The sequence below is a fragment of the Gymnoscopelus microlampas genome (genome assembly GCF_963454915.1).
Source record: "Gymnoscopelus microlampas genome assembly, chromosome: 16".
Taxonomy (NCBI): domain Eukaryota; kingdom Metazoa; phylum Chordata; class Actinopteri; order Myctophiformes; family Myctophidae; genus Gymnoscopelus; species Gymnoscopelus microlampas.
This window is the reverse complement of record NC_139953.1, coordinates 13,891,895-13,915,924: the sequence shown is the minus strand read 5'-3', so window position 1 is coordinate 13,915,924 and position 24,030 is coordinate 13,891,895. Positions and strand designations below refer to the sequence as shown.

General features: G+C 43.2%; 1 protein-coding gene across 2 annotated transcripts in view; it reads right to left on the bottom strand.

Moving 5' to 3' along the window:
* The window catches only part of klhl29 (kelch like family member 29), a 327,639-nt gene that overhangs the window by 207,932 nt on the left and 95,677 nt on the right, over positions 1-24,030 (bottom strand). For both annotated transcript variants that reach the window (XM_084083023.1, XM_084083024.1), the window contains one exon: positions 17,821-18,129. In XM_084083023.1, the coding sequence (XP_083939149.1) occupies positions 17,821-18,090 (270 nt within the window). In that variant the 5' untranslated portion in view covers positions 18,091-18,129. The remainder of the gene's footprint in view (positions 1-17,820; positions 18,130-24,030) is intronic.

The window sequence follows — 24,030 nt, the reverse complement described above, 5'->3', positions numbered from 1 at the left end:
TGGGCTGTTATAGTTCCACCATGAGCTAGATCGGTGTTATTATGTTTTCGTCCATAGGGCCTCAACCTTTGAACCTCTCTACCAAGTGTGGTAGCTGTAAACAACTGTAAAAGAATATACTCCAATCCACACACATTTGAAAGTGTAATGCACTAATAAATTAAATATCATTTAAAATATAAACATATCACTTGGTCATATCACAAAATACAGGCACATTCCTGATGAAGCCGGTCGATTCGACATATTACATGTGTATGTGCCGTGAAAACTGTGGGAGCATTAGTGCAGCAATAAATACATGAATAAGTAAGTGCAATTACTATACTACAGTATGTGGTTGCCCATGGCAACCACAATAATGAGCATGACGACAAGAGAGAGAGAGAGACAGAGAGAGAGAGAGAGAGAGAGAGACATAAAGGCTAAAGATGATGGCAAAAAAAAGAGTAGCAGTCTCTCACACTGGGATACTTTCATCATTTCAGCCACTGCAGAGCGACATAGGAAAAAATATAATCATTTTCCCAACCCTGCTTTGAGCGGAGGAGACAGTGAGTGATGCGCACAGGTCAGAAGAGAGCGAGCGAATGAGAGAAAGAGAGAGAGAGAGAGAGAGAGATAAGGGGGGTGAAAAAAAACAAGAAGAACATGGACAACAGCGAGCATATGAGCTCATCATGGCCCTCCCCGGTTCCATTGTAAATACACCTTTGTTTGCACAGTGACGCCAATCAGCCTGAGCCCTAGCGAGACAAAGATCCCAGTGTTGCTGCACGTCGTGAGCAGATGTACAGTATTGAATAACAGCAGCGTTCGCCTGTCCTTTCAAAATTGCGCGCTCGCTCTCAAAGTGCACCGTCATTGTGAACACGAGCGGCAGAAGGGAGAGGAGCTCGCGTCTCTCCTTTCAAAAAAAAAACAACAAGAGGAGATCCGAACGTGATATCGTATGACCGCGCTTATTAGATTGGACCACCAGGCCGTCTCGTTGGAGCCAGGCTTCGCCGTAGAGGGAGCCGAGGCGGTGTGATGTGATGGGATGTGGGTACGGTGTGGTGTGTGTGTGTGGCTGGCTCGCTGGTTTCCATTGCCTCCCACTCGTTGCAGCAGAGCACAGAGGAGAGAGAGCAGGCACTCTTTATCCCAGATCTCTGCCAGAAACATGCATGGAGGAGTCCTTTGTAAAAAAGGCCCCGCTAGAAGCCAGTGCAAGCCTCACCACACTGCCAGGAACCTGGCTGGGCACGTATTTTGGGACGTTTCTGGTTACAGAACAAAACCCGACCCCCACTTCTGTGGGGGGGTTCTTTTCTTTTGCTCTCAAGCTGATTCAATCTGAGCTTTGCTTAAGCCAAGATGTCTAAACAGGGAGGGAGGAATACGGGGGAGTCTTGGCTGGGTTGCAGGGGTATAGTGGGGGTTAGAAGACAAATTGTCAGATGGACAGGTGCAGCGCTCCAGCATCGATACAAAAGGTCACCCGGGTTACTGGCCCCCCGTAGACAGCACACGGGGGGCTTGTTGTATGTACATGATTTGGATCGGACAAACCCCAATTATCCAACAGTCTGTCACAGACGGACACAGAGAGAGTCACAAACTGCAAAACACGATGGATGCCTTGACCTTTTGACTGCATCCTCCTTTTGCGTTCCACAAAGGCCAATGCCTTTTCCAGACAATTTTTCTTTCACAATTCGCACTTGACTCGAGCATTTTCTGTTGATAATGTGAGACGGCCGAGTCCCCTACTGTGTGACGAAGGTACGAGACTTTGGATAAATCTGCGTAGAGATGATGTATGATTTCCATTTTCCAACCGTGTCATTTAAAATTTAGGTTAAAAACAGCTCAGACAGATTCCGTTTAATAGCGCATTTCCTCTTGACAGCTCAACCATGACTGAGGCGCACCTTCTCCCTCCTTTTCTGTTTCTCCACTATTATCTCTCTCTCTCTCTACCTCCATCTCTCCCTCCCTCTCGCTCACACACACACACACACACACACACACACTCATGCACAAACACACATTGTCACTCTCTTTCTCCCCATGTCCCTGATTAGCATCACTTCTGCATGGCCCCTGTCTGATTGGTAGTGGAAAAGCTTAATTCTCCCCACATGGCGCAAAGAGAGCGTTCCAGCCGCCTGGTGCGTTTGCCCTTCATAAGCACAACCATCATCATCGCTGCTTCTCGTTAACACGCCAAACTTTCCACGTCTCATCGTAAAGGAAAGAAAGAACGGTGAGAAAAAAGAAACTAAACTAAATGACTGTTCAATCAGCATGAGCTCCCTTAAGGCCCTGCTGATTTTCATTACTCCATTGTGGAGATCTGACACGGGATCTGTTTGTACATAAACAGCAGCGCGGCCATGTTTGCTTTTGAGAAAACAGATGATACGGACTTAATGTGTATGACTAATTGAAACACTGGGGTGCAGAAAATTCCTCAGTGCTCCATTTCAAGAGCAGTCACCAGCAACTAAAGCAAATTATATACAGTATATACTGTATACGTATACAGTATATACAATACACACAATATATATCACAGGTGTTCTTGTTTTACAAGGAAAGTTGAATTATGCTATAGCGACACACGGAATTCCCTGGAAACTTTCAGGCATACACGGTGCCAGCATATAGCGTACCACTTTCCCAGAGAGGAAAAATCAAATAAGGAGAAGCAAAAGGGAAGTGACAGTTTTAATAGCAGCATTTCTAACACACGCCGGGCGGGTTCCTTCACACGCGCTGAGAGCTAGCGTTATCTAAACCGACACGTTGACCGGATGGACAGCTGAAAAAGAGCAAAGAGGTTGTGATCTAGCACTGTAGGATACACTGCTCCATCCAGATAAGAGCGCGCACACACACACACACACACACACACACACACACACACACACACACGCAGTACGCACACACACAATACCGTTTCAATATTGACATACCAAGGGATAGCTAAGGCAAATTCGGTCAGTCAGCCATGTTTTCATTTCCTTCTGCTTGATAGAAAACGAAAACTAGCAAACGTTCGCATTTTTTCCAAGACAAATCTGGGAGAGAAACAGTATCTGACTTCTTGGTAACTGGTTCTTCTGCGTGCACATTTGGACGGCCGGTCACAGAGGTATCATGTTAACTCAACCAGAGTATTGAACAACAGCCTTATTTCGCCGTCACTTTCGGTTCAATCATTCAATGTCTCCGCCCCGCCAGGCCGGACCAGTGTGTGTGTGAGTAGCTGTTGGATCGGCATTAAACTTTGCATGCACACTCCCAGTATATGTCAAGGAAGAACCTCTACCCCAACATTTTTAAATCGGCCTATAACGCTTGAACCATGGGGTTGTACAATAATAATAAAAATCCCCAGGATTCCTTGGCTCATAACGCAACGTGTCGCTACAGTATATAGGACACGGCCATTTCCGTCTCGAGATTTTATGCCATTTAACATTTTCTTCAAAACACACTTTGAAGAATCTGACCTGGTCAGACTACCCTGAAGCCGATTCTACAAATGTTTTCTAAATCCCGACAGTATTCTGAAAAATGCTGTCAGTGGTTCTCAAACTTTTTCATGTCAAGGACCCCCAAAATGATATGTATTTGGCCGCCGACCCCCATCTCAAAATATTTTCCAGGGACCCATCAGAAGCAAAGATTTGAGTTAAAAATGTTTGCTTTAAAACAATATATATTCAAAGATTTGCACACATTTTCAAGATTGTTCTAAAATAGCAGATCTACAAGCTCGTATCGCGGCACTCGGTGCCGCGCTATGAGCTTGTATATCTGCTATTTTTGAACAGCCAAAGTGTAAAATAATGCTTTTTAGCTCAAATCAAAAAGTGACACAGATGGGTTCCAGGTCTTAATGGGTTAAGGCCAGGCTAGATCATTAGCCTGTTAGCTCCTTGACGTAATCTATTTGGGAATAATGGTCTTTAAACCAGATACAAACAGAGCCAATGGATATAATCACACAGGCGATTTGCAAGCTTTACAAGAGAGTTGTAGTGGTATAGGATTGAGTGTACACACTGCACTGGACCCAGGACAGTACGTTCATCTTAATACTACTCTGTCACCATCAGACACGCTCTCTCTCTCTCTCCCCCCCCCGCCACCACACAGCCGACCCAAGTACCTATCGGTAGTAATGTATGAGATAATTAATGTTCTAGTTTCATTTTCCCTGCATTGAGCTGCGCAAAATATGTGCATATTATGCGGAGCTGTGCCTATTACGTACAATGCACAACAATACTGTAGGTAAGGAAAAGCTTATGCTATCAATATATCGTCCATATATCGGGATTGGCAAAATGCAATATCGGTATCAAACTGATATCAAAATAATTATTAATCGATTTACTTTCATTTTATTTTATAACATTTATGCTTGAATGTGAAGCTGAAAAAGCCTTTTGTGATGATGACTGCAGATACAATCAGCATTTAACAAGTTGGAAATATGTCACATAAAATACTACATAGTTTTAACTAACATGTGCGTCAATAGGCCTAATACATCAGGTAATAAGAATGCACCGTTTGTTAGAATTACAGAATCACAGTTACTGTATAATTGTGTATAAAAGTGTATAAAAGGTAAACCCTACTGAAAACTTCTGTATCGGTCAATTTGACCATACAAATAATCGGACACACACACACACAGCTTTCTTCTACAGGATTTCAAAACTTCAAGAGTTTTCAGACAAAATCCAGCGAGATAAATAGATTCTTGACTGACCTTTGAAGATCAGGTTTGACACAATCTGCATGGGAATAGTAGATCAAACTTCAAGGCAATGCCGGTAAGAAAAAAGAACATAACAGTGAACAGTATTTCTCTCCAATCATCAATATTTAACGTGTTCAACATCTGAGAAATCATCTGCAATCTCCATCCAGAATTCCCCTGCATCTTTGCTCTGAATACAAATGGCAGGCATTACGTCTGCGACAAAACAAGTGTAAAGAAACTTTACCCTCCTGCTCCCCAGAAAATAAATAAAAGGTAGCTTTGAAAGCACATACTTCCTGGTTCCCGGTATTTAATAGACGGAAATACTCTCAACATTGTGGATGCTAATTCAATACAATGGCAGAAAGCAGAAATGGCAAAAAAAATACAGTGTCCCTGATTTCTGCTTGTAAATGTTACAAGCGGTGCAAACGTGTACATGAGTAATTGACAATCATTTTGTAAGCATTTTTGTATGTACCTTGCTGCAGGAGATATTAAAATGGGAAATGGTGCATTTCTATGGAGCCTTTCTCCAAACAAGGCTCTCCTTTACATTATGCATTACATTCACCCACACACAATCACACACCGATGGCGGAGGAAACCATGCAAGGCGCCAACCTACTCACTGGGCGCAGTTAGAGGTTAAGTGTCTTTGCTCAAGGACACTTTGACACGCAGCCAGGGGAAGGCGGGGGACTATGGAGGATCGCGGCTCAAAAGCACATTTCCAGTCAGTCAAAAAGGTGACTTACTTTATTTTCTTAATGACTTACTTTATGTACTTTATTTTCATTCCTTTCATAATACAGTAGTACTGGGTATTCTTTTAGATGACAATTAAAGGTAGGGTAAGTGATTTTCTTTGGTTAAAAGAAGTGTTAAATAGCTCTATATTGTGATAGTACTCATTGCTATAGAGTGTTTGTTCAGTAAAAGGAGTCTCCATGTCTCTCCAGCTCTTTATTAAACAGAAAATGCATTTTCGTTTCAGTTTCATTTCCAATTTTATCCAATCAGGATAGAGAACTCAATCAGGATATAGATTAAACAAGTGACTTTTTGTTTTAACCAAAAAATATCACTTACCCTACCTTTAATGAACGCATAAGGAATACATATACATTGAATGTCAAACAAACGCAACACTTTACTGTCACGTTATGTAATGTGTTGCATTATGTCAATAGCTTTGCTGAATTCCTATTACTATAGTCTAATGCAGTGGTTTTCAACCTTTTTCATGGCAAGGACCCTTACTGTACATTGATGTACATTTGGCCACGGACCCCCATCTGAAAATGTTTGTGCCAGGGACCCCCAGAAGCAAAGATTTGAGTTAAAAATGTTCGCTTTCAAAAATATATATATATTGAAAGATATGCACACATTTTCAAGATTTTTCAAAAATAGCAGATCTACAAGCTCATAGCGCGGCACTCGGTGCCGCGCTATGAGCTTACCCCCCCAAGGACCACTGGTGGTCCCCGGAACACTGGTTGAAAACCACTGGTCTAATGTATTAGGTAGGATAAGCATTCAGACATGGATGACGAGACCGCTCATATTCAGACACGGTCAAAGTCTGCTCAGTACTGTAAGCATTGCTGCTCAATTTTGCTAACTACTGTAATCAAATGCTAGCCCTCATAACCACAGACAAAGTGTGTCCAGCATACTGTAGCTTTTGTCAATACATACTTTACTTGATCGTCATATTTCAAAAAACACGTTGTATATGAATGCATTGAATAACAATGATAGTTAGTCAAAATTACCCTACTATGCGATGGGACATGCAGTATTGTAGTGCTGTAATTTGTGGCCATGAAATGTGTGCAAAGGTACAGTGACAAATACTAAAAAGAAAACTGTTTGCACAGAACCATTGAGGGTGTACTCTTTTACTGAATATTTCTAATGAGAAATGGAACCGTTTCCCCCTAAAATACAGAGGGCCACTAATTCATACAATAACTCAACAAGAGCTCATAATAACACACACACACAGACCAAAGAAAAATGTAATTAATTATCAAACACCCCATGCTGTGGGTTTCCACTGAACAGAATGTACATATAAGTTAACACCAAGACAGGCTGTATTACATGCGCTATGTTCACTCCGAGCTTTGAGTCTATAGATTTTTCTTCCCGCAAGGTTGTCAATGCTTTTGGCTGTCGCCATAAGGGAGCTGGGTTCTCTTTGAGGCCCCATGGAGTGTCTGTCTCCTTTGAAAATGTAAAGTTTCATCTTATCTGGATGATAAAGTTCCCCCATTTGATGGAACAATTCTAGCTCACTGCCTTTGCTATCTGAGACTAATTCAGAAGCCATTCTCACCTGCCATCTCTCTCTCTCTCTCTCTCTCTCACCATCTCTTGCCCCCCCACCGCACCCCCCACCACACACACACACACACACACACACACACACACACACACACACACACACACACACACACACACACACACACACACACACACACACACACACACACACACACACACACACACACACACACACACACACACACACACACACACACTCTTTCTGTCTCCCTCCTCCAGTTTCCCAGAGCGTGCGCCTACTAAAACTTTAATCATCTCATATTCAATAGGTCTCACTGCAACCTCGTAGGCAAGGTTATCATCATTTTCATAAGGATTTTCCCTACTCTCCTGGCCTTAACCTTGATAAAGATTCAATGATTTTTATCATTCAAAAAGGTTTCTATGGGATTTTGTAGCTTCAAGTCTGAGATTTTGCATCAGTGTGGATAGAAAAGGCCCTGAAGAATACATGTTAGTGGTGTAAAGTAGTAGAATCTTGAGGTAATTGCATTTTGCTTATTTATGACTTCCATTTTCCGCTGCTTTATACTTGTACTCCACAGAAGACAAGTGCTGTACTTTTTACTGCACCACATTTGATACCTTTAGTGACTTTGCAGATTGAGATGAATATAATCAACATGTAAATGATATGTATTATTATAGATTAGATATAATAGATTATTATAGATTAAGATATGATAAGATTACATTGATGGGAGGGGGTCAAAGTGTAGCTGCACAACTACACACTAATACGTCAATAATCATAACACAATAAAGTAATATTGATCATTCTGAATTGGGCGATTCTGCGTAATGAGTACTGCTGGCTTTAAGTATTTTGATCCTTATAAATTACTGGGTACTTCTTCCACCACTGCCGCTGATGAATCTCAATAGTGGCACATGGTTTTGTACTACTCCACTGCCTTTGCAGTAGTACACTAATGTAATAATGTAATTAAACTTGCTGGGCTATGCTATGCTGATATTCATCATTCAGCTACACAGATAACAAAGTCTGGGTGCACTATACACGATAGGGACGTCGATACGGTCAGCGCCTTCACCTGGCCACAGAAAAGTCATTCTGAAGGCGGAGAGAGGGTTTTTTGTGAACTTGTCTTCTCATTGGATTGAGTCAGAGGCAGGGCCAGGACCCCCTGCTGTTCTCTGGCTGCGGTGTAGCATCAGTCACAGCACGGGAGCCGCTCCCATGCCTGGGCTGACTGACCTGGCTGCAATCAATAAACAGCCCAGCCATATTGTGCCATTTTACTTTGCCTCGCGACGAGGCCTATATTGATGAGCTTGGTCATGTCGATACAGTGCTACCGAGTTTCTTTGTCTCATACAATAGCTTACACACAGTCTGTGCCAAAAGAGGATTTTTGAGAAAAAAAACCCAAGTAAAGTTTCAAAGTTATAAACACTTAAACAAGACAAAGAGCGTAAAACCCTGCTAGCAACCCATAGAGGCTGTGCTATTCCTTACACACAACCAGACCAAGTGGTTTGAACGGACTGACATTGCCGTACTGCACCTACCTGTAGACCCCCATGCTCTGCACTAGTGGGGCTAATATAATGAAGAGAAAATGCTCATTTTAAATTATAACGGGGACAAGGGGGGCATTGTATAATCACTGAAGGAGACGCTAAAGGAAAGGCCATGGGGTCACCAAAAACAGTAGGGTCAATCTTGCTACAGTGTCTGCCAATAGACCCCTTAACAGACGACGTCACACTGGCTGCAAACGTCACTCTGGCTGCAAACGTCACTCTGGCTCCAAATGAAACCCATTCTGTCAGGTCTCGCTAGGACGCGCCTCACTAGCCAACACACAAGAGGGGGTTGGGGTGTGCTGAAACCAGCGCACCCCGAAACAACAGGTTGAGAATTGATTGCATGAAACAATCACCTGTGCATCCAGTCTCAATGGTAAATGGTGCATTTATATAGCGCTTTTATCCAAATCGCTTTACATAGATTGTGCATTACATTCACCCATTCACACACACACATTCATACACCGATGGCGGAGGAAACCATGCAAGGCACCAACCAACCTGCTCATCTGGAGCAATTAGGGGTTCAGAGTCTTGCTCAAGGACACTTCGACAGTCACTCTGGGGGAGCCCGGGATCGAACTGGGAACCTCCCAGTTCCCATCTGGCCACTCCTGAGCGACTGCCGCCCCTCAATGTTGGTTAACAAATAATTGGCCTATTATCTTGTTTGCAAAGTAGACATTTTGGCCATGCGGACACTCGAAAGGTGAAGGTTTACCCTCTGGGAAACATGATTGGCTCTGTGCTGAGTAAGTGTCATAGCAATTCCCCCATTTTGAGTTATATTGTGTGCAAATTGACATTTTGGGGAAACCACAAGCAGTTACCAACAACAGTTGGGTTCATCCTCCATGGAGACAAAAAATCTATGGCAATCTATTCAGTTTTCAAGATATCTTGTTTGGGAGTAAAGTGTTGGATGGACCGACCGACTTGAACCAACACCACTAGCAGGACTAAAAATACCACAGAAAGTGAGGAAGTGCAAAGCTTTTAAAAATGGAAATGTCAACATCACTATAGGGATTCTCCACCAGGCACACCACCCCGTCCCCGTCTGTACTTTTAACCTCAGAATGTATCAGCCACCAATTATTTAATGCTTTACACTATAGTATAGTGAGCTGTCATGAATACAAATGTGGCGGATTCTGTAAAAGGTTGCTGCATTCGCTATGAATCGTTAATAATTAGGGAATGTAGCAACTTCTACAGAAACTGTATCCACTAACTCAGTGGCTTTCAAACTTTTTGTACCCAAGGCACACCAAAGGGCAAGTCAAAATCTCAATCTCTTGAACACATGTTATCACTCTTATCACTCTGTAAACATTTATTTACTAATGCCAATTTTTTCCCTCATTAAATGTTTATTAAGAGAATCATTCAAGAATGTATTTGTATTTGAAACTTTACATCAAAGCAGCAACAAAACCAAAAATAAGCACTTTATTCTGGGCTTTTCGTATGGCACTGGCAGTGTTTGTCCTTTGTACAAGGTGTTCTTGTACTTTTGTTTATTTATGTGACCATAAGTAAATATTTCAAGTGTGTGTGTGTGTGTGTGTGTGTGTGTGTGTGTGTGTGTGTGTGTGTGTGTGTGTGTGTGTGTGTGTGTGTGTGTGTGTGTGTGTGTGTGTGTGTGTGTGTGTGTGCGTGCGCTTGCGTGCGTGCGTGCAAGAGAGAGAGATAGAGAGAGAGACCAAGCTAAAAAGAAAGAGATACACTGATATAAATTAAAACGAATTTGCATTTAAACAGTAAATACTGTATATCTTTATATAGTTGTATAGAGTACTGTATATTGCAATAATAATGTATGGCTGTCTCATGGCACACAAATGTGCCTTCTGCCTTGGCACAACGTTTGGCAACCGCTGCTCTAACTTGTACCCATGCTCATGAATATGCAATTCTCTAGTGCAACGTTGATAGCCGAGAAATTATGCGTTGACAGGTTTGAGATAAATGGGAAGAGAAAATTGGGTTTGAATTTGAATTTAGAAAAACGATTGGCTTGCCGGCAGTACATGATAGACAAGATGAAATGTTGTCATTCATGTATGACTGATTATATTTCACTTTCATATCAAAGATGAGAAGGTGCAGTAGCAGCCCCGAACATAACAAAAAGTTGTCAAGATGGGGCAGGTATGGTTAGGCTTCGTTTCCAGAAAGCGTTGTCTTGTCTTTGGGTAAAAAACATATGCTGCCATTTTTTAGCTTGACACAATTTGGTATGGCACTAGGTCAGTGGTTTTCAACCAGTGATCCGGGGACCACCAGTGGTCCTTGGGGGGGGGTGCCAGGGGGTCCCCAGTGAAATGAGTTAACATAGCGTCACAATCGTTTTAACCACTTAGCATTGGCTATTAAAAAATAGCAAATCTACAAGCTCATAGCGCGGCACTCGGTGCTGCGCTATGAGCTTGTAGATTTGCTATTTTTGAAAAAAACTTGAAAAAGTGTGCATATCTTTGAATATTTGTATTTTTTTAAAGCAAAAATGTACTGATATCTTTGCTTCAGTGGGTCCCTGGCACAAAACATTTAAAAATGGGGGTCCGCGGCCAAATGTCAAAGGGTGTAAACTCCTCGATGGAAAAGCAGGGAGACCATCTCCAACCACGGCACATGTGCTAGTTCTATTGGATTACCACACTCTACCATTGGATTACCATACACATTGGTTAAGAGAACATTTTGTTCATTAAAATATGTGACAGACAGGTAGCCTTAATTTGCATGACATTTAGTGTTTTGTATTCCTCCTTATTATCTTATCTTATTAAAAATGTTGTTTATAAATGTTTTGGGTGGAGTATACGGCCAAAGGGATTGGGGGTGGCCTTTTCTGTACCCGTCTCTTTAAATGATTAATTACGCACCATAACAACCATAATAACCATAATAACCCTAGTAGCTCCCAGCACTCCATATTTACTGAAAACGGTAAGGGGAAACACACATGAACAGCGGTGCTGAAAAGGTTAAACATATTAATCAGGAGAAGAGGGATTTTGCCCTCTCTAACTGGGGCATTAGAAGAACACAGACCAAAAATACCCATATGTATCAATGGGATATCCACGCAGAGGAGAGCATTCTGTGGAAAATTAATATGAATATTAGCAGGTGAAAGGCTCTACTGTTAAGACTCCAGTGAAAGCCTACAGTATATTAAAATCTCCCACAAACACCCACAGGCGGTGAAGTACCTGCAAGCTTAAGCATGCAAACATTTATTCCAGCCACTATACACACAGGCCAATTATTTCATACTAAAAATCTTTCCCAGGTAAAAAAAAAAAACTGTCCACTCCAACCTACCCTCCCCTCCCGCCCTCCCTCCACTAAGGCTGCAACTAACGATTAATTTCATAATCGATTAATCGGTCGATTATCTTAACGATTAATCGATTAATCGGATTATCGCACTTATTAAGCAATTACCTTATCATTTTAGGTTGTTTTAGGCATGTTCTATCTAACAATAAAGACAATACAGATGAATAATTAATTTAAAAGTACATGTTATACAATTTTGCTCAGCTGCTGATTAGGCTACTACCTATAAAATATATAAATACATATCAAAATAAATAAAAGCCACCTTATGGTAGCTTTTCTCTTCTTCTGACTGCTTGATTTGATTAAAAAACAACATCTTTTAGGCTAAAGGGTAACAGTACAGGTAACGGTTCAGTACTATACAAATGCAAATGTTTCATTAAAAAAAAGGGGATACAGGATAGGTGGGCACTTAACGGTCTTAAGTAATGTAAAGTATACTTGATGTGAACATGCATGGTACATCATTATCAGACTTAATGTTATCCTTCAACTTTTTGTTTATGCCCCAAAACGACTGGATATATACTGTAGGTTTTGTATCAATTTGTAGTTTTGTAATATTAGACCTTAATTGTCGAATGTTTAAGCATATTCTTTACTTTACATTTTATCATTTATTTATTTTTACATTTTGGATAAAATAGCCAATTTTACATTGAATTAATTATTATATTAATGATATTCCATTATCGATTAATCGATTATCGATTAATCGATTATCAAAATAGTTGGCAACTAATTTGATAATCGATTAATAATCGATTAATCGATTAGTTGTTGCAGCCTTACCCTCCACCCACATCCATCCGCACACCCCACCACCACCACCTCCTCCACCTCCCACAACCCCCGACTCCACTCTTTCACGCGTGCAAAGGCTTGATGAATCTATGCAAAACGAACCGAGCTAGTAGTGTCGCTCCCCGGCGACCCAAATAAGCCTGATTGCTGTGATTTCTCTTTTGCTAAATTCACAGCCCATCAGAGTGGCCTTAAATAACTATTCATCAGCAGGGCACAGAAATAGCTGCAGCCCAGCCATCAGCGCAGTGCAGAATTAATCTACACACACGCAGTGATAACGCCGATAACACAGCCGCCATGATAAAATGATAACACATTGGAGAGGGAAAAAAAGATAATTACAAAAAAGGCCCAGCAGGGGTAAATAAAGTGTAACTTTAATTTAAGCGCGGCGCAGTGTTGCGTGCGACTGACTGGCCCTACATCGGCATGGACCACCACAGCGGCAGATGGTACTTTTCCACTCTCAGCATTCACCACGTTCACACACACACACACACACACACACACACACACACACACACACACACACACACACACCAGGGTTTCCGTTAGAATAAATTTGTGCCGGTCCACGTGTCCTGGAAGATTTCGATGTGATGTACACAAAAAGATGAAAAAAAAAACTCTTTTCAGAAATATCAGATCTACAAACACATTGCATACAAAAGATTATTGTACCAGACTAGTTTTATAACACAATTTACTGACTACTTAGGGCAGTATTGAAAAGCATTTCAAAATACCGCGGTATATACTGTAACTTAGGAATTAAATACCACCCAACAAGCCTACAGTAGTATGCAAACACACACGTGCAGGTACAAAAGGCACGTCCGCAAGCGCATGTACGCAGATATATAGGGGGATCTCCTGGGGTTCCGACTGAAGCCATCGTGTTTTTGAGGAAGGTCTCCAAACAGCGGAGATCAATAACGGCCTGTCAGCTTTTTAGCTCGGCCACGGGCTGAGCTGGGACACAAGAGAGAGAGAGATGTATCCCTCCATCAGACTCTCCCTGTGACCCTAACCACTTTGATCGAAGATAACACAGAGAGAGAGAGAGAGAGAGAGAGAGAGAGAGAGAGAGAGAGAGAGAGAAACAGACAGACAGACATACAGGCTGAGAGAACGACAGAGACAGCGGTAGACCTTGATGCAAAGAGATGGAATTGAAAGGACAAACACTCACACAGGTACGGAGAGAGATACAGACAGAGAGAGAGCAAAAAGAGAGTAAAAGACCCGACGCATTCAACTAGGAAGAGAGACTATACTAGGAGAGATGGGGAAAAAAAGAGTCTCTTTGCCATGTTAGCCCAGCTCTTGAGAGGCCTGTATCTCTTCCAGAACATAATTAAAGCAGAACCCAGGCTCTGGGTATTTCCCTTTCTAAACGACGGCGGCCGGTCTCCAACGTCCGCCTTCACAAAGGAGTGTCAAAGGCAAAAGACAAAGCAGGCGAGTAGGTAAAGCCCTGACTAAAGCTTAAAGACAGCACTGGCATCTAGGGAGGGATCTGCATAATGTCGGCCTCTGATAGCCCGCCGCGCATGCACACACGCACGGGCACGTTGACGCGTGCGTGTGTGAGTGAGTACATGCACAGCCACCGAGCCTGCACCATTCTTTTTGTCAATGCATATGCGTGCAACTTGCACACTTTAAGCGCACACACACACACACACACACACACACACGTCAGTGGTGGAAAGTAACTAAGTACATCTACTTAAGTACTGTACTTAAGTACAATTTTGAGGTATTTGTACTTTACTTGAGTATTTCCAATGTCCAATACTTCTACTCCACTACATCTCAGAGACAAAAAAGTACATTTTGATACCAATACTTTAATTTTGAATTCCGGACTTGTACTTGTAACTGAGTACTTCTACATTGCAGTATTGATACTTTTACTTAAGTAAAACATTTGAGTACTTTTTCCACCACTGTATGCGTGCAACTTGCACACTTTTCGCACGCGCGCGCACACACACACACACACACACACACACACACACACACACACACATAATAAAAGCAGCATATGCATGCATTTTGTGCCGACACAAGTGGGGACCGGCGGTGGTGATGCTCGACGTATACAAGCCCTCAGCTGTACTGAGGGCTCCTAATTGCCCTGGCAGCCATTGAATGATGACAATAGCCACAGTGGGAGCCGGTTGAGAGACGTTGCCCGGATGTATGTAATTATTCAGCCGCACAAAAGGCAGGGGCCGACATGCTGCCAGATGAGATTTAGCGTGTCTGTGGTCAGTCGCTGCATTCAGCAGGACGTCTAATGATGCGCACTTAGGGGGCTAAATTACCACACCATTGTTTACCTCTCTGACTCTCTGGCAGAGAGGCTGGAGTGCCGGGCCCCGTCGAGAGTAAAAAAAGCCCCCGATCTATACTTTATTGCGCGGTGCGGTGTCGCACACCAAAAAATATAGGGCGATCTGTAAGCTCTGAGAATAACCGATCTACAAGCTTGTAGTGGTGGAAAAAAGTACTCAAATGTTTTACTTCAGTAAAAGTATCAATACTGCAATGTGTAAGTACTCTGTTACAAGTGAAAGTCCGGAATTCAAAACTTGCTTGAGTAAAAGTACAAAAGTGTTGGTATCAAAATGTACTTAAAGTACCAAAAGTAAAAGTACTAAAATGTTTGAAAGTAGCAGATCTACAAGCTCTCAACGCGTCGCATCGCGACGCGTTGTGAGCTTGTAGATCTGCTATTTTCAAATAGCCTAGGTATAAAATAGGGCTAAAGTGGTTAATGTATGTTTTATAATGTCATAATTTATATCTGCAAAGTAACTAGTAGCTAAAGTGTTCAAATAATTGTAGTGGAGTAAAAGTACAATATTTGCCTCTGAGATGTAGTGGAGTCAATTGGAAATACTCCAGGAAAGGAAAAGTACCTCAAAATAGTACTTAAGTACAGCACTTGTGTAAATGTACTTAGTTACTTTACACCACTGCAAGCTTGTGGGGCTTGTGAGATGGACTACTTTCGGTGCGCGACACCACGACGCGACCGAAGTGCAACTCGGGATTAAAGGAGCGAGGAGGTGGTGAAGAAGACGGAAGAGGGTGAGGGGGGGGGAATGGGAGGGTAGGGCGGCTGGATGAGGTCCTGAAGGGCTCCTGAAGTTCAAAATTAAACCGCATGATCTGATAGTGAGGAGGAGGAGGAGTGCTGAAAGAAGATGAATGGTATCCATGGATGCGGGGGAGAGGCCGAGATGTCGAGCTCTCTCTCTCGCTCTCTCTCTTCACTGTAAATCCCTTGGTGAGGGGGTGGCGAGCACACACACATGCACGCACGCGCGTACATACAGTACACACATACAGTACGCGCACGCACACATGCACACACAGGCACACACAGACACAGTACAGCCGTGGGGGGTTTGACTATATAGGCAGAGATCCTCACAGAACTTGGAAAATCAAGCTAGGGCTCTTGGAAACCTGACAACTAAATGAGAAAAAAAAACTACAGTGTTATGTGACCATATCTATGTTCGAGTCTTAAAAACGCGGGAGTCTATCCGAGTTACAATACGCTAGACCATTGGTTCTCATAGTGGGGTCCGGGGAAAATTTTAACCACTTTAACCTTTTTTAACTTTGGCTATTCAAAAATAGCAGATGTACAAGCTATCTGCTATTTTTGAAAAATATTGTACATTTGTGCAAACCTTTGAATGTATATATTTTTTTGTAACTCAAATCTTTGCTTCTGGGGGTCCCTGGAACCAAATATTTTGAGATGGGGGTTTGAGAACCACTGCGCTAGACCCCTGGGAGATGGAATGCTGAGGTGAAGCCCCACACCTACGTACCATCACCTAAGATTATATGACTAATGGTCCCTGGTTCGATTCTGGGCATTCTTTACCCCTCTCAGCCTGTCAGATCTCTCTACACTGACCTAAATGAAGCACAAACCGCTTTAAACCATCTTTAAAATAAAATAAACAATAAGCAACACAAATGCTATATTAACAACACATTCTATCACACGAGGCCAGCCTAAAGCTCATTAAACCATCCTAGAGTATATATCGGCTACCTTAACGCTGTGTATTATTTTACAACAAGCAAGGCCTAAGCACTTTGAGATTTTTACAAATACAAAGTGCATTATGAATAAATCCATTAAACGCAGAAGATAGCAGTAGTGATAGAAGAAAAACAGGACCAAAGGAGAAAAACATAGCATATCCCAGAATAGATGTGGGTGTATTAAATGATGCGGTTAACTTTTCGTTTCCACTTTGAAACACTGAGATATTCTCTTTGGAGACGCACCTGCTCGCGCACAGCCACTGAGCCTTAATCACCTGAGTGAAGACCAACCTTGGCCGCTGTCCGGGGTCGTTTACATAATGATAGGAGAAAATTAGCGAGGAGGAGGCAGAGGGGAGGACAAGCCTGCCATTTGGCAGAACACAGGAATAAATATGGAGGTAAACGGGTTGGCAAGAGTGGGGGCGTTAGAGAGAGAGAGAGAGAGAGAGAGGGGAGGAGAGAATGTGGCAGAACAGGCGTGAAGGAGCAGGGTTACGAACGGCAGCAGGCGGAAAGCGAACAAAGTCAGAGCAGAAGGAGTTGGAGAGACGAGACAGATGAGCGGAGAGTTGGAGAGTACAGAGCACAGTTGGAGCAAGTTTGGAGAGCAGAGTTGGAAGATGGTGAAAGCGAGAGCGAGAGAGAGAGAGAGAGAGAGAGAGAGATAGGGAGAGAGACAAAGAAGGCGAGAAGACAGTTGGAACGCCTCGCAAAGCGTGGGCGAAGGTTGGAGATTAGGGCCAGCTGGATGGCGGAGAAAAAAACCTGATGGAAAATGAGAGAGGGATTGAAAAAGAGGAAAGTGGACAGCTTGACAAAAATAGGAGGACAGAGAGGAGAGAGAGAGGTTTTCCCGGAGGAGCGAGAGAGGAAGGCGGGCATCCAAGGATCCTTACCTTGGCTGAGGCTGTGGCGACCGAGCCCACTGGCGCGCCTCGCTTGGCCACCATGTCGCCGCTCGACGTCGTCGCGGCAACGGTGACCGGCGTGGGGAGGAGGGAGGGGATGACGGGGAGAGGGAGGAGCCCCGGGCGGTTGTTGCCGTTGACGACGACCGCGCCGCAACTGTGACTGGCTCCGCCATTGTGGAGGCCGGAGGGGCGCACGTCCCTGCGCTCCCACGGGCCCCGGTAGTCCCTCTCAAAGCGGTGGTGGTGGCGTGACATCACTTCCTCTTCCTCTCAGAGGGAACGACAGGGACCGTTCTGCGGGGAGGGAAGAAGGCAGAATAGGTCAGCTTCAAGGCTGAAAAGTAAATTAAGCAAAGACCTCGGGGGTTAAACCGGGAAAGCGCACCGATCACGTCACTACACCACACGTTGGTGGTTCAGAGCCAGACTGAGACGTGTCCTCATCTCTCCTCCCTGCCCTCCTCACCTTCCCGTCACCCCCACCGGCAGAGCACACGGCACAAAAAGAATGCTTTCAAAATAACCCACTTGTAATGGAGAATCTATAATGTGGGAGGTGACTAAGTCGTGGAGACACTTACGCATCGCTGTGACACTTACGCAACACTAATGCATGTGTGTCAGAGTGTGAAAGAGACTGATACAGAGATAGCAAGAGAAACACAAAGATAGCAAAAGTGAGGGAGAGAGTGTGGAGGGGGGGGGTAGATAGACAGAAAGACAGACATACAGACAGGGATGAATAAATAGACGGGCTGGCGGGAAGATGGGGAGACAGGGAGAGAGGAAGCGTGTTGACATGAAGGTGTGAATGTTCTCAGCATCTGTTCCCACAGCGCCCAGCTGACACAGAAAACAGAGCGGCTCATTTGTTGCCTTTAATTCCCGCTCTCCCAGTTGTTAACGAGGGCTGAGGCGAAGACGAGGATGAGGACGACAGAGACGAGTGCCACTGTGCACAGGTCTATAAAAAAAGACTTAAAAACAACAACAACAACAAACACTCATCACTGCCAACACCACGAGGACTGAGTTCAGCGTTCAGCGCCAGGTTCAGACGATATGGCTGGGTTGGAAAATAAACAGCAGCAACGACAACCACCAGAGAGGCCTGTACTACAAAGCAGGAGATGCTCATACATAGGCCTGCGTCCTGCGTCGCTGACGCACAATTTGGAGAAAGGACGCATTCATGACACCGTCGTGGCGTCCATGGGACGCACTAGAATTGTCACCAACAACAGAGAAAAATATAAAAATAATTTGCGGTAAAACACCGTTGTACTGGAGAAGTATAACTCGTTTAGACACCGTTGAGAGACTCTCACACGCTGTAGTAGCAGCAGCAGCAGCACAGCCCCTCCCCTCCCCTCCCCACACACACACACACACACACACACACACACACACACACACACACACTGTTTTAGGCTACACTACACAGAGAGAGACGGCATGAGGTTGAGACCTGGTCTCAAACGTGTTAAAACGTATTCGTCTTGGATAGACCACTGTCTGAAATAATAACTGATCATCATACATACAGGTCTACTACTAACCTTTGTTGCTATCGTCATCTTAAAGTGACCATCAGCCAAAGTAAAATCCACGATTTTAGAGTGTTCTCCAACTTGCTTGGAGATCAGAGTGATGTGGAGGATGCGTTTAACGCATGTTGCTAATCAGCTGTGTAACATTAGCAGGTTAACGATGGCTCGTTGAGCCTATGCATTTGACCCTGATTTGACCACAAAGGCTATCAAAAGCACTAATTAATGGCAGCTGTAACCGGTCGTCTGTCTTGTGTATGTTTAATAGCCAACTGAATGTTTTCTGTAGCCTAGAGATATCTTATCAAGTAATTCCCTGAAGAGGGTAGATCCTCTCCCTCATGCTAAACTTAAAGTGACTTATAAGGTTCCACTTCTCCTCAAAATGACAACTTTATTTTCCTTTCTCAATGACAAGCCTAATAATATTATTGCATTTTGGCTATGTGCAATAACTGCAAGCCAATGTTCATAGGCATTGTCAGTATTTGTCTTCATTATTTCTTGAATTCCTATTTCTTTAGTTGCCAATAATTCCACTGTAAGCCAGTGTTTTCAGTCTTTTATTATTACACAATAAATAGTAAAAAGAAATTCTACATTCATAAATAATACAAAATAAAATAATAATAATGATTAAAAGGTTCTATGATTAAATGTATTATATTGGTCAAAATCCACCTTTGCCCACTACTAGTATTTCTTACCATAAGGTGTGCTAATACTACAGATTCATATACATTTGAAAAATATATTAGGATTTTTTAATATATGTATATATATTTGTATTATCGGTTATCGGTATCGGTCTTGAGAAGCAGGAACGGGTCCGCACTAAAATGTCCCTGGGACCCATCTAAAAGACCACCCTTGGGTCCCAGGACCCATTACATTGAAAACCTAGCAACATCAGCGAGGTACGTATGTTCAACCCAGTTTTTCAGCGTTGCTATTCGTACCTGGGTAAGATGGCCATTGTAACTTATGCTGCACTCCTGCTTCAGAGAAGGCTACGTTTGATCATGTTTAAAAGAGCTGTCTACTGACCAATCAATTCTGTTGGACAATATGGCATCACCATTCAGAGAAGATCCCGCGGATCTCGGTGCGCACGTTGTGAGAGAGGGTCTCTTAGGAGGCTAAGAGTGTTCAGAGTCCAGTAAATCCGTTTGGCTTTCCCTGATGATTTGTTTATATGAGCGGTATAGATTCTCGTCTCGAGTGAGTTATTCTGTGACAGATTGTTGAGTTGTGAGCTGTGGGCTGCAAGCAATATCAAAACCATTTCATTGTGCTTTTGTACTGTGTACCCATATCATTCTACAACAGAGACTGATTGAAGCGCTAAAGCCTTGTACTTGCTGGATTAATATCTAAAAGTAAGCCTACTTACCACTTTGAATTATATTGTTATATCTATTTTTTGGCTCCCTAGTCTGTTTTACACCACCGGGTTGCAGCTGAAAGATTATGTCTATAATCGTTATACACGCCCTACAAATAAATCTACAGGAAGCAACAGATTCATTTAGTGGAATTGCAAATGCAATTATAGTCAGATCTACTCGTGCCCCGATGATGGAGCAGTGATCACATAGTTGGCGATTTCTTGCCAGCTGACTGGCAGCTACAACCGTGTTGATTTTGGTCTGGATTATGCGTTTGAATTGCTTGAATTGTTTGTATTCGTCTAATATTAGAGTTTGCTCTTCATTTGTGAAATATGCCACTTTGCCGCCAGCAGATTTGTCCATGTTTGTGATTGGTCATACGCCGCAAACACCGGCCCTTTTATCTGAACGAGACAGGGAAATACTGTTCAACATCATGTGACCGCTTAGCGTGATTGTGGTTCTTAGGGTTAGTGAAGACAGATAACGATATCCTGGGCGTGTTGAACTTGCTTCATAGCACAGGTCTCAGGAGGAAGTTCACTCTCGAGTTATATTTACTCTACAAACACACAAGGCAACCTCAGGCTCATTCATCAGAATAGATAAATACCCTTTGCAATTACGCCTTGTCTCAAACTCCTAACGACTTAATGCTTAATTCAATCACAATGCCCTTGAAGTGCTGAGGGCCCTTACCTTCCCCGAGCACAGCGGGCTTGTGATAGATGGATGGAGCTGGGAGCGACATTGGTATGGGGTGCACGGCACGCATTGTGTAGCTTACGCGCCATGTCACTCTGTATTATATCATAAATCAAAGCACTACAGCAAAGTCTGTGTTGTGGAATCCATCACTGAGTGGTTTGTAGTCCTGTGTTGTTACCCGAACCCCTCTCCCCGCCTCTCATCACAAAAGGAATGCCACACTACGCTTTCCCGAGCCCTTGATAACGCGGGTGAAATATATAAATAACAGCCTCGAACTGGGTTCAGGGAGCCCCATGAAAATCCCTCTGCCTGTAAAGAAGAGAATGACAGCTAATCATAAATCTTCATTCTGCCAGACTTGGGGTCTCTCGACTCACACGGGAGGAGAGAGCAAACGAAAGGCCAGGCCGGCCGCTATGCATGAGCACGAGTCGTGTGTTTTGTGTGCACTTCATCGTGTTGTGCGTGTATCGCACGCGTACAGGAACGCAACATAATGTGTGTTACACAACGAGTGAGGACATGCCAACGAAAGGCCAGGCTGTTATGCGTGAGCATGTGACGTGTATTTGTGTTTAGTTGGCATTGCATGCACACGTACAGGAAAGGCAGCATGGTGTGTTAGAGCGAGATTGCATGCATGTTCGAAACCTGAACTTTGACCAGGCTGCGAGTATGAAAGGTTCTCTCTACAGGCATTCGTCTCAGACTGTGCACCATGAAGCCTGAGGTCAGAACACAGACCTTCTGCTCTGCTCACATCAACTATTTTGTTCACCAACCCCCACCACACTACCATCCATTATCGTTAATCTATCTCTATCTCCCTCCAGCTCTACCCATCGCTGCATTTCTCCCCCCTCTGTTCTTTTTTTCTCTCTCTCTATCTTCTTATGCCCTGTTCTCAGCGCTTTTCTTTCTCCGTCTCTCAGAAGGAATACTCCATCTAACCAGAGCCAAGCTGGAAGTGAACCGCACAGCAGCGCCAGCCAAGAGCTCAAAGCTGCAGGACGGCACTAGACGGACAGAAGGGCAGGCCTTGCTCCCTTTCTATTACCTCTTTATCTCGCCCTCTCTTTTCCCCTGCAGTTTCGTCTCTCGGCAGTAACCTCAAGCCTTAAAATGTACAATGGAATAAGCCAGTGTTATCTATAGAAAAACACAGGCACGTTACAAGGCTCCGGTCCAGTGGAACAATGGCACAGTTAGTGCCAGGTTCTATTCTCTTATCTCACGGGCTCCACAACTCAGCACAGAAACAAGGGCAACGATGAATATTCTCCACAGACCTGTGGAGAAGTAAATAGAAAATAATAAAAAGACGGAGAAGGACCAGCACATTACAAGTGCTGGTATTTTCACTGGGAATTCCGTCACGCAACATATGGAAAACGTCTGTTCATCCACTATACCAGGGCATAAGTCAATGGCAAAATAGCCATTGACTGTGGCTGCAGCCCCACTATTGAGAAATGGCCAAAATAAAGAAAGAAAAGGCAAAAATAGCCAATCTACATGCTCACAGTGCATCGTATCACAATGTGTTGTAAGTGGCTAAAAGGGCAATTTACCCCCCCACTGATGGCCTCCACTTTGAAAATCTGTGCAATATACTTCTCATTTTAGACCCCTGTGTGAATGTGGTCAGTCCTGTGTTTTTTTTTGTTTTGTTTTTATTCTTGCCTCCTGTGTTTTGTTTTTGTTTTTTCATTCTTGCCTTCAGCAACAATGGTACTCAGAAGAGAGAAAACTACATTACATCAAAAATAGAACTGAATTGAGGTTTCAGTAAAAAGTGCTTTGTTGGCAAACTTTAAATGAAGGTGTAATACACACTTTGAGAATACAATGCAAAATATCACTGCAGCTATCGCATGCAGTTACTGAGAAACCATTTCTATTTTCATTTCAAAATTGGAAAAATAGCGAGCACTGTACATTAGGCTCACGCAGCACCAATGTGAACAATTCACAAATATTCATAAAGTCTGCACAATCTTAAACCCACGTGGGCTTTGAAGTCTGTCAACAACTTTCAACCACAATTACAGGCACACAATTACAGGCACTTTTCGATGACGAAAATATCCGATCTACAAGCTCACAGTGCACCGCATAACAGCACATTGTGAGCTTGTAGATCTACAATTCTCGCTGAGCAACACCAACATAGTCATATGAAAAATAAAGCATATGATAATGACATGCAGTATATAGGGATACCAGGGTTATGAGTCATGTCCACAGGAAGCGTTATATGAGCATATGAGTGCTTTGGATAACATGTTCAGACAGCTCGCACGGAGCGTTTATTTAAAGTTAGAACCAATCAAACATTGCTGTGCTCGAACATCGTGTTATCTGCGTTATTAGCACACATAGCCTAGCTGAAACGACGATAAACGTGGATTTCTCATCTTTGTGGTAACGATTAAACGTAAGGTCGTGAATGGCGGTTGAAAAGTTGGATGTGATGAGTGAGGAATAGCAGAAGCCTGTCTCTGGGAGACGCCTGTGGAGCTCCACGTTCACGACACCTGTGG